We start from the raw sequence: 16,772 nt of genomic DNA on the forward strand, positions 1-16,772 counted from the left end.
TTCCGAATTTTTGGGCGGTCACTTATGTCAAAAATGTTTTGACCATTAAAAAAAGACAATATTTCAAAGTAGATGTAGTAACTAATTTCGTTTACTTTCCTTACTTAACATTTTATGTACAGACGTTTTTTTTCATCTAATCTGGTTTAATTGTTTTCGACGATTACAGAATATATAATTGTATGGTAACGATAAAATAAAAGTAATATGACAAATTTCCCATTTGATTTTATAATATACCTTCTACAAATGTTCGAACTATAAGGAATCTATATAATTGGTTTATAGAAAAAATGAGGCCTATGTTAACAATTTCCTCTTTAACATATTGATTTCACTTGGCCCTTAATAAACATTTACTATTTCATATTTTAACTTAACTGTTCAACGACGTCTTCGGGATTTTTGTTTTTATTATTTTTTAATTGTAGATAAGAACATATATTTTACATTTAATCCACATCGATATCTTGCACTTGTTTCCATACATTATTACTTAAATATTAATTAAAAAAAATATAAACAAAAAATTATTTAAAAAATCGTTCGTTAGTCTTAAGATAGCACATTTTTGGAGATTTCTCGCGCTGCTGCAACTCAAACACGAAAAAACACCTTTACTTCTCGCAGACACTCTCCTCCACACAACTATGACCACACACATCCTCCATTTTTTTTTTTTTTATTTTCGTCCCGTATAATCCAAACTGTAAGAACCACTCCAAATGTCTAAACTTTTTACGGCGGGGTGAAAATGACTGGGGTTGGGATTTGGATTATAGGGATTATATTGTGGCTGAGGTGGTTGTGGTCGGTAGTACGATTGCTGTGGGGGTGATGGAGGATTATAATATTGTGGTGCTGGTGGTCTATATGAGGCTGGTGCTGGATTATATGGAGCTGGAGCAGGTGCGGGATTATATGGAGCTGGTGCTGGATTATAAGCTGGCTGGGGCCTTTGCTGTTGGAAATTGTTCAAACTGAATTTGCTGGCTGCTACAGGCCGATTGAAATTCTGTCCTTTGTAATATTCAGCTGGATCTTCGCGGTATTGGCCATCATCGATCTCATTTGGTCCCAATGGTGTTGATTTACTGGCTGTCAGAGTTGGTGGTGGAACATTTATATCACTGCCTGTAATCATTGAATTTTGTTGTGTTGGTTAACATTTCTAGGAAGTTGTTGAAAAAAAAACTTACCAGCTGGCTCAAATCCACGTTTACTTGCTCCATACTCAATTTCCCTTAGCTGTCCCTGATCGTCAATATAACCATATTTTCCATATACCTCGCCGGTTGGATATTTCGTTTCGATTTTAAAACTCTTATCGGCTGCTTCATAACCGTAGGTGTATGAACCATCGGAATTATGTTTGTTGATTTGTTTTAGAATTGGCACCGGTGTTGTGTATTGCTGAGCATCTGCACCACGGAATGCCAACGCCAAGCAGGATGCAATAAACTGAAAAGATATGAAGATGGTGGACATGTAATTAGAAATTGGAATGTAATTACAATAAAATTTATATTTATTACTCAAAAATTCAAAGTGCCCAGAATCCTGATAATACCGAATTTTTTCCTGAAACTATTGAATTGAAAATTGTTATTTCGAAATGTAACAACCGAAATGACAGAATATAAAAATATTCGTATAGGCGCAATTTGCAGTAAGAGGTTTTACCTAGACGTTCGCACATTATAGTTTTGTATTTATAATGTAGTTTGAAAAATATACAACCCAAATTTATTTAAGTCCAGTGTACCATTTTGGTTATTCTGAACAGAATATGAAGGTACGTTTTAATGGACCGTTGCTCATTTTCCGATCAAAATCATTTTGGTTTAAATTCAGGGTTCTTCACAGAGATGGTCTGTCTGTCAGAAACAGTGACGTAAATGACATACATTTCCGACGTATAATACATAATACAAACGTTGGAAACCTACCCAAATCCATTAGGTTTTTGACAAAATAGCTATTTCCTTTAATCAATTTGGAAATTACGCATGCTTTACTCAAATCCATAAAAAATTTGAAAATTTTCTTCTCAAAAAAATTTAGAAATTTTTATCAGTTCTAGCAAGGAATAGTCAGATATATGTAAAAATAATACATATTCTTGAAAATAACTTTATATGCTGATAATATTGAAACAAACGACGTTTACTACATTTATTACATTTTATACAGGTATATGACGTTTTCGACGTTTACACCTTTTTGACGGTCGAAAACCTAAAAATTCGTCACACGGACCATCCCTGGTTCTTCATGGGTAAAATATGGATTACTAGAATTAGGGATGGTCCATATGACGATTTTTTAAAGGGTTCGACTGCCAAAAAGGTGTAAACGTTGAAAACATATAAAATGTAATAAAAGTATTAAACGTCGTTTATTTCAATATTTTCACCGTGTACAATTATTTTGAAGAATATATGGGCAATATTGCCAATTTTTATACCCTTCACCACACTGTGGTACAGGGTATTATGTCTTTGTGCATATGTTTGTAACAGGCAAAAGGAATCGAGATAGACCCATAGTTACTTTTGAGAATATGCATAGAATCACTTTCTGAGTCGATTTACGCATGTCCGTCTGTCCGTCCGTCCGTCCATGTATTTTTGTGAACAAAGTACAGGTCGCATTTATGATCCGATTTGGATGAAATTTGGCACAGTTCACTTATTTGACCCAGGAACGAACCCTATTGAAATTGAGAAAAATCGGTTTAGATTTAGATATAGCTCCCATATATATTTTCGTCCGATTTAAGGTAAATGGTGCACCAAAGTCCCTATATATCGTTCGATTTGCACGAAATTTGGCGCAGCGTAATGAATTAAGACTAGAATAATGTCTGCCAAGTTTCGTAAAAATCGGTCCAGATTTAGATATAGCTCCCATATATTGTTTCGTCCGATTTTATGTAAATGGTGCACCAAAGTCCCTATATATCGTTCGATTTCCACGAAATTTGGCACAGCGTAATGAATTAAGCCTAGAATGATGTCTGCCAAGTTTCCTGAAAATCGGTCCAGAGTTAGATATAGCTCCCATATATATTTTCGTCCGATTTAATGTAAATGGTGTACCAAAGTCCCTATATATCTTTCGATTTGCAAGAAATTTGGCAAAACGTACTTAATTAAGCTTAGAGTGATGTCTGCCAAGTTTCGTGAAAATCGGTCCAGATTTAGATATAGCTCCCATATATAGTTTCGTCCGATTTTATGTAAGTGATGCACCAAAGTCCCTATATATATTTCGATTTGCACGAAATTTGGCATAACGTACTTAATAGAGCCTAGAGTGCTTTATGCCAAGTTTCCTGGAATGATGTGGGATGAGTTTCGTGAAAATCGGGTCAGATTAAGATATATATACATATATATATCTTTGCACGAAATTTGGCATAGAGTGCTGAATTGCGTATATAATAATGTGTGCCAAGTTTCATGAAAATCGGTTCAGATGTATATAAAGCTCCCATATATATATATATATATATAGTCGCACGATTTTAGGTAAATGGTGCACCAAAGTCTTTGAAAATCATTCCATTTGCACGAAAAATTCTATGGTCCAGTAATATTGATCTAGGAACCAATATATGCAATGTAAATACCAATGAGGGGGTCAGATTCAAAGATATGAACAGTTCTAAAGCAATAGTAATAAAAACCAATACATGAAGTTGGGAGAAAACATCATTATTCGTCAAATCCTATTGTCTTTTAAAAAACTGTGGTTGCTGGTGGCGAATACGCATTCTATATTTTATCTCCGATTAACACCATCAGTTGCGAATAAAATGCAGTATGGAATAAACGGGTCGATGTATTTATTTTCGAAATAAGATGTATTTCTATTGCCAGAAAACCGTCCATATATTTGAATCTGACCTTCTTATTGCTATTTTCATCGTATATTTTGGTTCCTAGATCAGTAAAAATGAACCATAAAGTTTTCGAAGTTAGAAAAATGGGGTTTCGCGATATTTTTTTAAATAATTTGTTTTTCGGATTTTGGTTTTAATAGTTTTGAAGGTCCTATCATCGCGATATATTTCGTAAAACCTCCTTTTTATTATTCTTAACATATTTGGGATGTTTTGAAGCCGCGACGACTATATTTAATACTCTGATTTTGAGATTAGGACGAGAAATTACCAAATATTGAATGAAATATTGCTGGAGAATGTATTGAACCTAAATGTGAGAAAATACTCGCGAAAAAATGCCGTGGTTTATTGGAATCGTTGCCAAATCACTTATAGTATGTCGTTACCCGCAATGGTAACTATAAAAAACCAAACGTGTTTTATGTAACAATTTTTTCTAAAATAATAATAAAAAGCAAAATACTTTTTTGTGATAAACATTTTTGGATTGTTATATATTTCGACCGATATCTTCGAGACCAATAGGTCTTTCGCTGTGATTCTTGCAGAAATACGATCTAAATATGTCCACAAACGTACTCCATTATACATAATTCATTTTACATCTTTAGTTTGCTGGCTTTAGGCGTATAAATTGGAATTTTTTCAAATTTTTATTGAGGCAAAATACTTATTACACTCACTGTATATTTATGTAAGCATATGTAATTTCAATATCGAAAACTCTAATGTGTTTCCGACGTTTCTGAAGTATTATTATACGTTGGAAATGTATATCATTTACGCCACTGTTTCTGACGGACCATCTCTGATCAGAATATTTCCAATATAGGTCCATGATTTGGCCATAGTTTCTCAAACGCCGAGCGAATTGAGGAGTTTCATTTCTTTCCTAATTTTGAAGACCTTCAGCTATTTTTAAGATGACTTACAGGTCTCAAATAAGAAGACATCCAGTACTTCTTGAGAGGACTTCCAGGTCTTCAATATGAAGACCTCCAAAAATTGGCTTATCGTCCACTCATCAAACATCATCAACGTCTGAATGTGTATTCTGCGAATTGAGTATTGGTTTTAATGAAACGTTTAGCAAAATCTAAACTAGAGAAGTTGATGCAAATGTGGTATAGGTTGGTAATGTGGTATAGTCAATTTTTTTGTAAACTGAAAATTTTAGAATAACTGAAACATGTTCTATAGTTTGTTGTTCTCAAAAAACTAAGATAGCACTGATCTGTTTAATTTATTTAACTCAAGTTGAGAATCAGTAGCAAAAATTAAATTTTTCATGAAATTGACATTTTTCCGGATGAAGTTTAATTTTTTACAGATGTATTTTAATCTTTATTATTAAAGCAATAAAATAATTAGTAAGAACTAAATATCAAATAATATGCGCGATTGACCACATATTTACCAATTTAAGAAAAAAACTAGACATTTCTTCAGAAAACACAAGTGCAGGTAATGTGGTATACCATGAGTCTGCATGAAAAAGCCAGCACAAGACAAAATCTCATTACTATTTGAAATATTTGTACTCTACGAGAGTCTACCATAAATCACAAGGATGAAAAACAAAGGCTATGAGTTTTAACAACTTCTCCATACAAAAATTAAATATTGCCATGTGTAGCTATTATTATATAATAAAAATTTAAGTTCCACTCAACGTATCCGATAAAAATCTTAACAGACAAAAATCTCGAGCTAATTCACATTCATTAAAAACAAAAAATTAAATAAGATATTAATTGGGAGTGAAAATTAACATCATGTGGTATACCACATTACCTGCACTTTTTTTAAATCACTTTTATTGGAATTTCAAATATTTTCTCAAATATCTCTTAAATTGTTAGAATAATATTATTTTCAAATTGATACATGGAAAGACAACACATGTAGAATTTTAAGAGTAAAATTTCAATTTAATCGGATAAAAAATAAAAATTTGGCAATCTAAAAACAAATGGGTATACCACATTTGCATCACCTCCTATATATCCAACCAGTAAGGAAAGTTCAAAAGTCGAACGGGGCCGACTATATGATACCCTTCACTACAATGGGTACATACAAGATTTAGTAATATGTACAATATCCTGTAAATAGAACAGATATAGCACCTTTGGAGGACTATTGAAAGGGAATTTGTATGAAATCGAGCAAAATATTGTATGGGAGCTATATGTAAAACTGAACGTATTTGAGAAAACGTGGTATTCGCTATTTGATATGCTGCATCACAGTGCGCTGTCCACAATTTTATCTCGCTAGGGCACAAATTGCAAATAGGGGTTATATTTGCATATGAATATATTTTACAAAATCAAATACGCGATATTGTAGCTCCAATTTTATACGTTGTCCCAATCGAAAGAATTTTAGTTATTTGGTACACCATTTAGATGCAATCGGATGGAAATATATGTAAAAGCTATATCCAAACCTGAACCGCCCACAAATTTCAATCCAATATCTCCTGTAAAACGAAAATACATAAGCTCATCGGTGCACCATTTGCATGAAAATGGACAAAAGTATATATGGGAATTATACATAAATCTGAACCGGTTTCAGCAAAACTTAAGACACGTCATTCTAAGACACGATTTAATAGTTAATGGTGCACCATTAACATAAAATCGAACTAAAGTATTTATGGGAGCTATATCTAAATTTGAAACGATTTCAACAAACCTTCTCGGACATCAAACTGGAATTAATCCAGTATGCTCTGCAAAATGTTGTTCCAATACATAATTCAGTTCCCTATCAATCGGACAAATATTGGGAGTTTGGTGCACCCTTTAGTGAAAATCGGATCAAAATATATATGGAAGCTATATCTAAATCTGAACCGATTTTCTCCAATTTAACTATGTTCGTCCTTGGGCCAATAAGTGACTTGGACCAAATATTTTCCAAATCGGATTTTAAATGCGGCCTGTATTTTGTTCACACAAATTCAAGGAGAGACGTGCGTACAGAACTCAGAAAGTGATTCTATGCATATTCTGAAAAAGAACCATGTGTCTATCTCGATTCCTTTTGCCTGTTACAAACATATTGACAAAGACATAACAATCTGTACAACAGTGATGGATATAAACATCGATCATGTCGGTCTACTTTTGCGGGTACATATTCCACAAAACATAGATCTCGTATAAAGCTATTAGAGAATCCGTTATTTTGTGGTTAATGAACAAGTTCGATCCTTCTTCTCTCTCTCCGTCAAAAATAAAGTTTTTGCTTCATTTCATCCCCTTAATATTAGACAAAAATTACAAAGATCAATAGAAGTCTTATTATTGCTGAACTGTGGCCTGTACTGTGTTAACAAATTATAATTTTAATGGATTATTGTAATTATAATGACTGGCGGACGGACACACATGTCGAGGATGACTCAGCTGGTCCAGATATGACGATCGGTATACTAAAAGGTGGGGTCAAGGACCAATATTTCGACGTGTTTCACAACTATAATACCCTTACAACATAGTTGTGTAGGATACAAAAATGATAACTTAGTCAACGACGCAATAATTTCTTTTTAACAATAAGTTTATGTTATCAATAGATTAACTGTGCCTGAATTTAGTTGACATTAAACACGTTCTTTTGGTATTTAATAGTGCACATCCTTGGGAGGCGTTTTTTTCCTCATAACGGGTGTATTCTCCATAGAGCTACGACAAAAAGCCAACATTAACGCGAACAAGAAAAAATAATGCTCGAAAACCTAAAAGTCTGCCATAAAATAGGATCAGCTGAAGCCAAATCCAGATTCCGATATCCGAAGAAGGAATGAAACCTTTTCCTTAAAAACATTGACATTCAAACATATGACTAATACATATGGTTTCAAGCCCCAATTATGAAATATATTAACTACACATCTCAAACTAGTTCATCACTTTTTATAAAAATAAACTCATTTCATCCACCTTTAGGAATGTTCCTACTTTTACTTTGCTATATTAAAATAAAGCCATTACAGAAATGTCATATATCACATTATAGATATTAATAATTAATGTTATTTGTAAAAGGGTCATTAGCACGAAGAAAAAAACCCACATTGCTCTTGTAAAAAATGACAATACACCAGTGTCTTGTAGTTTCCTTATATTATTATCACTAATAACTTCCATATCGGCGTGTGTTCTTATAACCTAAATAAATATTTCTTAATACCAACAACAAAACCCCAAACGATAACAAGCCATTCACTTTAAATCAGAATAATTAATGTGGTTCTATTAATTGCTCGAGCTTAATTAATTTTCCATATTGGAATGAGCCAATAAACAACAATAACAACTGGTCTCATATGTGGTGATTGACACCAAAGTAGACACAAACGTACTAAAAAAAAGAATAAAAACCACCACCTAACGTCCTTCATTACACATTTGACAGTTGTTCTGCGCACTCTGTACAAGAACAATGTTCGATTATTATGGCCATAATAAATATTTGTCTATTAGATACATGTTCGACTTTTTTTCTAAACATGCAAACCAGTCTATATATGATAATTATGTTCGTATTAACGTGTTATCGATTTTTTTGTGGTGTCTCATACCGGACTCTCACCCTTTGTCAGTAGTAATAATCCAAAATGTAGAATGAACCAGTTTCCATGATGAAGTAATATCGACAAATATGTATGTATTCATATATAGTTTTTTTAGTGGAAATGCAATTGAAGTTAAAAAAATATGAGAATGGTTGCTGACAGACAGATTTTTTTCTTTAAAGAAATAAAGTTTTCTTTTTATTAAACTGATATACAAAGCAAAGTTTATTTATTTTTTGCTCTTGTGATTCATAAATGAAGCAAGAGTTCAAATGTCGGTTCTATATATCACATTTCAGGAGGATATTTTACGACTGTTCCATTTATTTTCGACCCACAATCAAATATTAATCTAACTCCAACAATCTCAGTAAAATGTGTAAATTCAATCCAAAATTAATTTAAGTTATTTTAAATATATCTTGCCACTAAGTCATCTATGCCTTGGGGCTATTTAAAAACGAGACCATGTGCAATTACATAATAAAAGTAGAACAGCAACCGACAAAACCTTGTGTAATAATATTGCATTTTAAGAAAAATAATTTCAATTACTAATAATAATAGACTGCAAATATTTCCGTTATCTCATGTATGTTAATCAATAACACAAACCGACGGAGAATGTATATCACACTTATTACAATTTATTAATAAATTCTAAAAAAAAAACAAAGAGAAAACTCGTTCCGTGGCTTTAAATCGACACTCATTTGTTGCCTTCTGTAGGTTGAACATATTCATGTCTACGTGTTGCTCACACTATTCGTGGGGAATAAAACTGTAACCAGACACACCTTTATATCAAATATGATACGTGTGATTTTGGAAAAATAGGCATTTCATATTCAATTGAAACTGTTGGGGTTATTTGTTACAGTATATAGCTACCAGTAATATCCCCACTCATAAGTAGGTGTATGGTCCATTCATAGATACATGTGAGTAAAATATTGAAAAATAGGCAGTATAAAAATAAGTCTTAATTGATCGATTTGTGTCCCAGGAGCCATATATACTACGTTATTCAAGAAGAGCGCTTCTAATGTGGAGAAGAACAAGGAAATTGCACAAGGAACTTATTCGAGTTTCAAGCGTCATTAAGAATAGGCAAGGTGGTAATTTTTGAAGCACCTCTGAGAGAATGGAGCAGAGCTCCGAAATGCTCGCTCGAATTCGAGTAAAGAGTGAAACTCGCTCGAATTCGAGCGGGAGTACTCTTGCGAGTAGAAAAAGTAAATAGAGTATACTCTATTTTTCTCTGCCACTCAAATAAGCGGAGTGAAATACGCTCGAAATCGAGCAGATTACACTCTTGCCGAGTACTCTTTTATTTTTATTTATGTTTTTGTTGTGATACCGTTGTTTTACTTGATGTTGTTTGTGTACATTTTTTGTTTGTTTTGTGATGTTTGGTTTGCTGTACTGCTGGGAAAGCATGCATCAACCAGCTCGTTCTCTGCGTTCACTTTATGTAAGTCTGAAATAGTGACAGCAAGACGAACCAGCCTCCAAATTGAAACCCTCGACAATATTTTGATACTAAAATTAAATAATGAACCACTTATGCATTCATGGGTTTTATTTCAAACCAGCGCTTTTAATATTTTTGGAGAATACTTTTCCATATTTTTAATGAATAGGGGAGAGGGGGCACCTTTGAACGTGGGGCACCTTTGAACAGCGCTCATAAAATCTTGGTTTAATATTTTTCCGACCCGCAACCACATTTTTGTATATGGCAATCTTGTTCTCTATATGCGTAAACCACCTTGGCTTGCTTTTCCGGTTGTCGAAAAATTGTGCATGGGTGACCATGTTTTCTCAGTGTCATTGTAAACTTTTATTCATTTGGTTGTAAGGGCGCAGGAAGAATTCTGTGATAGTTTTCTTTCGTCAAACAAATTTTTTGCATTCCAACAATCATTTCAAACATAACTAATGTAATTTCTTTCATATATATTTATTACAAAAAAAGTTATTTTAGATTTCCGTAAAATGCCATGGGTGGGGCACCTTTGAACATGCCCATTAAACTCGAGTAAAAAAAGGAGTTTTTAACTTTTGGCTTCGATTTCTCAAAATTTCAAATGGGCTAATAAGATTACGAAATTAACTGTATTTTTCACCATGTTAATTTTTGTTTTTAAGTCATTTTATGTTTTAATAACTTTTGATCTAAATTTTTTAAATGTTGAACATTTTTTATATATTTTTTAATGAATTCATGCATTTCTGATATATATGAATACAATACATATATATTTGAACATAAGCACTGCAAAAAACCATGTCGTTCGAAAATACTAACACCTGTTCAAAGCTGCCCCCCTGGGGGGGCAGTTTTGAACACTTTGAGTTCGTCCATTAAAACAGTAATAAAAAATATTTATCAAGCTTATAGTATGTCATATGTATATTCATTTTAAAGGTTACATATGTACCTATTAGTTAAAATTTATAGGAAACCAAAAATTATAAAATAAAAATTTTTATAAGGCTTCAAAGCAAAAAGTGTTCAAAGGTGCCCCCCTCTCCCCTACCATTTTAAAAATTTGTATGGAGGTGTTTATGGTTTTAAAAAAATATTGAATTAATTAAATCACACGGTTGAATTCATTTTATAAATTGAAATAAAAAACATATAAAAATCTTATATTGTATAAGATTTTTATTTGTATTTCACATTTTCAGTAATCAAAATAATCGATCTCCCCACAGCACACAAAAGATCAACATCAAAAAATGTTTGCTACTACACACACACACACAAATAACCAAACATCCAAATTTATTTGTCCACTCGATTTCACTCTTAGAGTGTGAGCTCTATTTCGAACATTTTGACTCACACTCTTTTTCTTCATCAAGGAGTACTCGCGAGCACTCCCAAACAAAATAAAAGAGTGGAGAGTATACTCCCTAAAAAACTCGTACTCTTTACTTACTCCCACTCGGGAGTATTTTTCACTCGCGAGTAAAATCGAGCAAATCGGAGCTCTGGAATGGAGTCGCTTATTGAAGAATACAGCAGTTCGACTGCAATAAATGTTCGAAGAAAAAGGTTGCACGCACCCAAGTGCATCAGTTGCCAATTTTATGACCAATTAAAGCAGCCTTCAGCTATTGTAAATTTGCGATATGGGAAACTTCCATTTGTGACTTAGCCAGATTTCAAACGGATCCCAAACGTCTACAATGCCCAGTGGAACTCTCGTACCATTCTACCTCTTCTTGATGCCGATAGTCAGAGTCAGTTGTTCGACACTGAACTATCTGTGACTCTGAATGCCATTGTCCGAATCAATAAGTGCTGTGACCTTACGATCAATGATACTCCAGACTAATTAAATTACTGTCGTAACAAGGACAATCTCCCACAAAGTTTCATAATTTTCAGTGAAAATTTGAATATATAACTTCTATGTATGTTTGGAGTTAAAAAATTCCTTATGGGGATGGCGCAAATATTTTTTTGCTGGTAACTCTAAAGTTCTAGCTTAATGAACTTTAGAGTTACTGGCTGGCTATTGCAGATTATTTTTTAGATTACATGTTTTCAGTCGAATCGAATGAGGAATATTTTTGTACAACATATAATACTTCTATTTCGGGTCTTAGAACTTCTTTTTCGCATTTTTTAGTTTTATTGAACCTAAACTAAATACCATGACGATTTCTTTGACCTCCAAATATTTTACAAATTATAGCTCATTGGACTTGTATGTTGTCGTCGTCATAAGAAAACCTTACAGATACGTACACTAATAAATTTAGTTAAAATTTTAGATTGTGAAGGACTGAAGTATTTATCATAAATATAATGAGATCTATTTATGATAAATATTTAAGCCTTTCAAAAACTTCAGAGAAAAGGGTGGGACCCCTATATGGAAACTTAGTCCAAGCATGGTCCTATACTATATATATATATATAACTGTCTCCCTCTAGAAGCCGGGATGCGAAATTATAACAATCACACATCCCAGGATTAGTAGAAATTTCAAAGTTCTGTCTATTGTAGTTCCAAAGGGCAAAACGATGAACTGTTCTGTTTAAGAATCCGATCCGACAAATATTTCAAGGCGTTGTAAACGAAATGACGAATTTAATGTACAACCCATCTAACAATTCTGGCCCCTACCAATGTTTGTAGTTTTGTCATTTAATATTTTATATTAAATATATTTTTTTAATATTGAAAAACAAACATGGTAGTCAAGCCTACATTTAGAGACAAACTAAAAATAGATGTCCCTTCATCACTTTATTACTAAATAAGGACATTGGGTACAAGTATAAAATATTTTAAGAATTGTTGCTATAAAACAAACCATAAATTCGACCAAAACGTGTGTTATTGCAGAAACGCCTCGAATTACAGCAGACCCGGTACAGTTTTCAGCAAGGCGATTTGTATTCCGTTCATCACAAATGTCAATTTATTGGAAAACTATTCATCCCAGTGAGTTATATCATACAAAAGTTCTAGACAGATTTTTTTTTTAAGGGAAGTCCTAATAATTGACAAAAATGTCGAAGATCACTTCGTAAACAAATTCGTCAATATAGGAATGGAAATTTTCAGAATTTTATTAGGGGCTGATTGGTACTATCCAATCTGTCTCTTTACGATTGACCATAAATTATCCTTTGTATTGAGGTTGGGACATTGCGTTGACCACTGCGATAATTGAAAATTGTGCTCGCAAAGATATTCTGTCTCGATTTTAGACGTGTCTCTTGGATAACCGTCCTGTCCATAATTACTTCTTTTGCAGGATAGGCGTTCTTATCTACCAAAACCGGTTAATATTATTATATTGTCAAATTTTTTACATCGGTTCGGTATGTTAAAGCCAACCCATACCATGGCGATTCCTCATCCGTGCTTTACATTATGCCTTTGAATTAGTTTTCATCAGCAATAATGCGTACAATATATTTGTGGGGACGTTTCTAACAACCTTAAATGATTAGTTTTCAATAATAATTTTAATGACATAGTATAGCTATGATGGCACCTATAAATGAACATATACAACCACTACCCTTAATATTCAGCCAACCACTATCCGCCCGGGTTTCTAAAAAAACAATTTTCATTGAATATTAGTATTGTTTACAAGGAAATATGAAAATTGTCTTGTCATTTGACAACAACTATGAAAAACTGTATTTATTTAACTTTGTCGATTGGGAAAACATTTATGACGATACGTTTTTTTATTATGTTAATGGGGTACCTGTGTGGTGTACAACTACATTTGTGTTGCTTTGTTATAACAAAAATATGTTTTCTACCTCGAATATACATACCCTACAAGCATTTGGGAGTGAACATTATCTTCTAGTTCATTTTCGATGACTTTGTGATACTATAACCATTTGAAAAAGACGTACAATCCAAACTGGATTTTAAGAAGTGTTATTTGTTTTTCCATTGACTATCTTCCTTTCATATATTGTTGGTAAAATTAATAGCAAATTCTAAACCCAGTGCGGAAAATCATGAAAAAAATCTTAAAAAATGTATGTTTTTTGATAGATAAGTCGAAAATTTTAAAATCAGGTTTTAACAAAAATTTTTGATAATAATTGAAAACCCAGTTATACGGCGTTTACATTTTATCGGATTTCGTTAACCCAGTGGGTTTAAATTATCAATTTCATTGTATATATGTCAAATAAATCTTCATAGTGTAGGTTAACCCGGTAAAAAGTTCTAATATAAACGCCGTATTAGGGTGTTTCTTCTACCGTCATAGGCTTTCAGATATTTGGGGTTCCGATTGGTTTAAGGTTTTATCGTTGCACTGTGTTATTTTATCTGTTTTAGGTAACTCATTTATAACGTGATATTCGAATCGAAAATCAGAATCGATTGCAAATTGGGCGATATAGACTTATTGGTCTCTTACATATTTAGTTTGAACTGCAATTAATTATTTATCCATACGAGTATTTATACACATATTTCCCTTTTGTGTGTATATATTCCATATTTCGAATAAATAAACATACCACAAAAGCTTATTTGAGGAAGTAAATTGAATTGCCACCTACTATTCATTATTGCTACCATCTTAAGTAAAAATAAGTAAAATACTACATATTAGCATTTTATGTCAACAAAGCTGTTATTACTGGTAGAGTTCACTGTACTACGACACGTGTAATAATAATAATAAGTAGGAATAAATCATGAATATCGAAACTGTTGTGACATTATATCTGCGAAATATCACAAAATGGTAAGACATATTGTACCTGCACAGTAAATTTAATAATAAACCAGTGAGCGGAGCAGTATAGTCGGACGGGGCCGACCATACGATACCCTACACAACTACCACGAACTCTAACTTTCAGAGGATGTTTATTCCGAGTCTGAGTAATATTTCCTGCTATTTGCCCCCTCTTGTACAGCCCCCTCTTGTACAGTCCTTCTAATTACTTGTCCAGATTACCTTCACGGTGGGTGTGTTGTGATTTTCGGATTATACTCTACTCGAAAACACACACAAAATTATGTTTTCGGTCCATTTTTAAACACATATTTTTAAAAAGGTTACAGGCCCTTTGTTCAGTTTGCCATTACAGTTGCTTTAGTTTTGGCCACAAGTGTATGTCGAATGTCGTGATCTCTGAAATAAACTGCGATGTGCACAATTTAGTTCCATCTTCAGACTTGATCTAGGCTAAGTAAAAACATTACGATGTGCTAAGTTTAGATGAAATTGGATATTCCGTTTGCTTTAAAAGCGATTTATAAATTTTAAAAATTTAGACTCTTTGTGGGGATGGTACATGAACGAGTGGGCCGCAATTTTCAAACATTCTACAGTCTTGATCCAAATATTAGGTTATGAAAATTTTTGATCAAATCGGATTGTATCATTATTATGACCTTATGTCTAATGAAGGTATATACACTTTCACCCCATCGAAATATTGGTTTTAGACCCCATGTTGATGTACACATGTCCGTTTGTCTGTCTGTATATCAGGCGATTGGAATATCCGATTAGAACCAAACTTTGAGCTGAATTGAACACGGCTGGGCTCATTAGATCCGGCACGTAAAAAAACTAAAATCACGCGGGGTTCCACGGCATGAATGGACTTTCTTAAATTTAAACTCAAAAAATGTGTTTTTTATAAAAATTTACGCACCGAATTTTCGTCTTTGGAAACCGATTGCAAATAAGCTACGGTGAGCACATTCATATGATATACATTAAACGAAGCAAAATCACGAGTTCTACAATCCTATAATCAGTTTAGTCCGTTATCTGGATGCGCGTCCTGATTATAAGAAAAATTAAAAAAAATCAGAAAATCCGGCTACAAAATGTCAGCTCCCGTTTTGGGTGGACAATAATAAGGCAATAATATTTATACTAAACATAGACTTTGTGCAACTATCGGCTATATAGGTACATCATCTCTGGTACCTGTCGGCAACACCAACTGATCCTTTTTTCTCGTTTCCATATCGACGCCTCCGAACCATAGTATGCTAAGTCGACTTAGCATGTTTTAAAGTTCTTTACGTTTTTAGATGCTACGGTCCTTAATTTAAATTCACTGAAATTTTGGTAATCATAGGCCAATCCAAACCAAAGTTATAAGCAAAAATGTACTTAGCATGGCACGTACGATTAAAGAAACTTCCATACTTTGTAAGCTTCTACTGAAAAACTTATTTTTCAGACTTAGCATACTATGGTTCGGAGGCGTCGATATGACTATCGCATATGTCCGCCCTGTATTTGATATTATCTGAACATCGGTTTTTTCTATGGTGTGCCAACCTCGTCCAAGACAGCTGAAATGTGAGTTGGATTTCCGCTTTCGATGTGATTTTTATGTAGAACTTTCCGATTGAGGTTTATTCCCACAAATATAAGAACAAATTATGCTAAAGTAGGCAACTGCTTCTCTAAAGAATATTCTTTCTAGGGAAAATACATAATTTAGGTGTTTCCAGATATAGTGCCAGGCATCTTATCTAATCGGAAACGAACCCAGAATCCAGTCGGAAAAGTTTATTAGGTCGTTTTAATCCTTCGATCCTATCAATCCTAATTTAGGTGTTTCCAGATATAGTGCCAGGCATCTTATCTAATCGGAAACGAACCCAGAATCCAGTCGGAAAAAATTATTAGGCCGTTTCAATCCTTCCGTATTTTAATTTTAGAAGTATTAGAATCTTGACATCACAGATGTTTGATTTAAGTTTGTTATGATTAATATTTTAAAAGCTT

The 16,772-nt window shown here is 33.2% G+C and overlaps 1 protein-coding gene across 1 annotated transcript; it reads right to left on the reverse strand.

Moving 5' to 3' along the window:
- Nucleotides 1-677: 677 nt before the first annotated feature.
- Nucleotides 678-1,488, reverse strand: LOC133336350 (uncharacterized). Its single transcript, XM_061544646.1, has 2 exons — nucleotides 1,200-1,488; nucleotides 678-1,134 (listed from the first exon to the last, which is right to left on the reverse strand). The coding sequence occupies exons 1-2, from the start codon at nucleotides 1,486-1,488 to the stop codon at nucleotides 683-685; spliced, it is 741 nt and encodes a 246-aa protein (XP_061400630.1). The 3' UTR covers nucleotides 678-682.
- Nucleotides 1,489-16,772: the final 15,284 nt, after the last annotated feature.

Source organism: Musca vetustissima, unplaced genomic scaffold, assembly GCF_032173495.1.
Source record: "Musca vetustissima isolate MV318-11 ecotype Yass unplaced genomic scaffold, APGP_CSIRO_Mvet_v1 utg211213, whole genome shotgun sequence".
NCBI classification, from domain to species: Eukaryota; Metazoa; Arthropoda; class Insecta; order Diptera; family Muscidae; genus Musca; species Musca vetustissima.

What these genes read in the sequence shown, in the direction of transcription:
- LOC133336350 (XM_061544646.1), bottom strand. Translation starts at nt 1,488, where the DNA reads ATGTCCACCATCTTCATATCTTTTCAGTTTATTGCATCCTGCTTGGCG. An exon ending in ACGTGGATTTGAGCCAGCTG is followed by an intron (nt 1,135 to 1,199) that starts GTAAGTTTTTTT and finishes CAATGATTACAG; the next exon opens with GCAGTGATATAAATGTTCCA.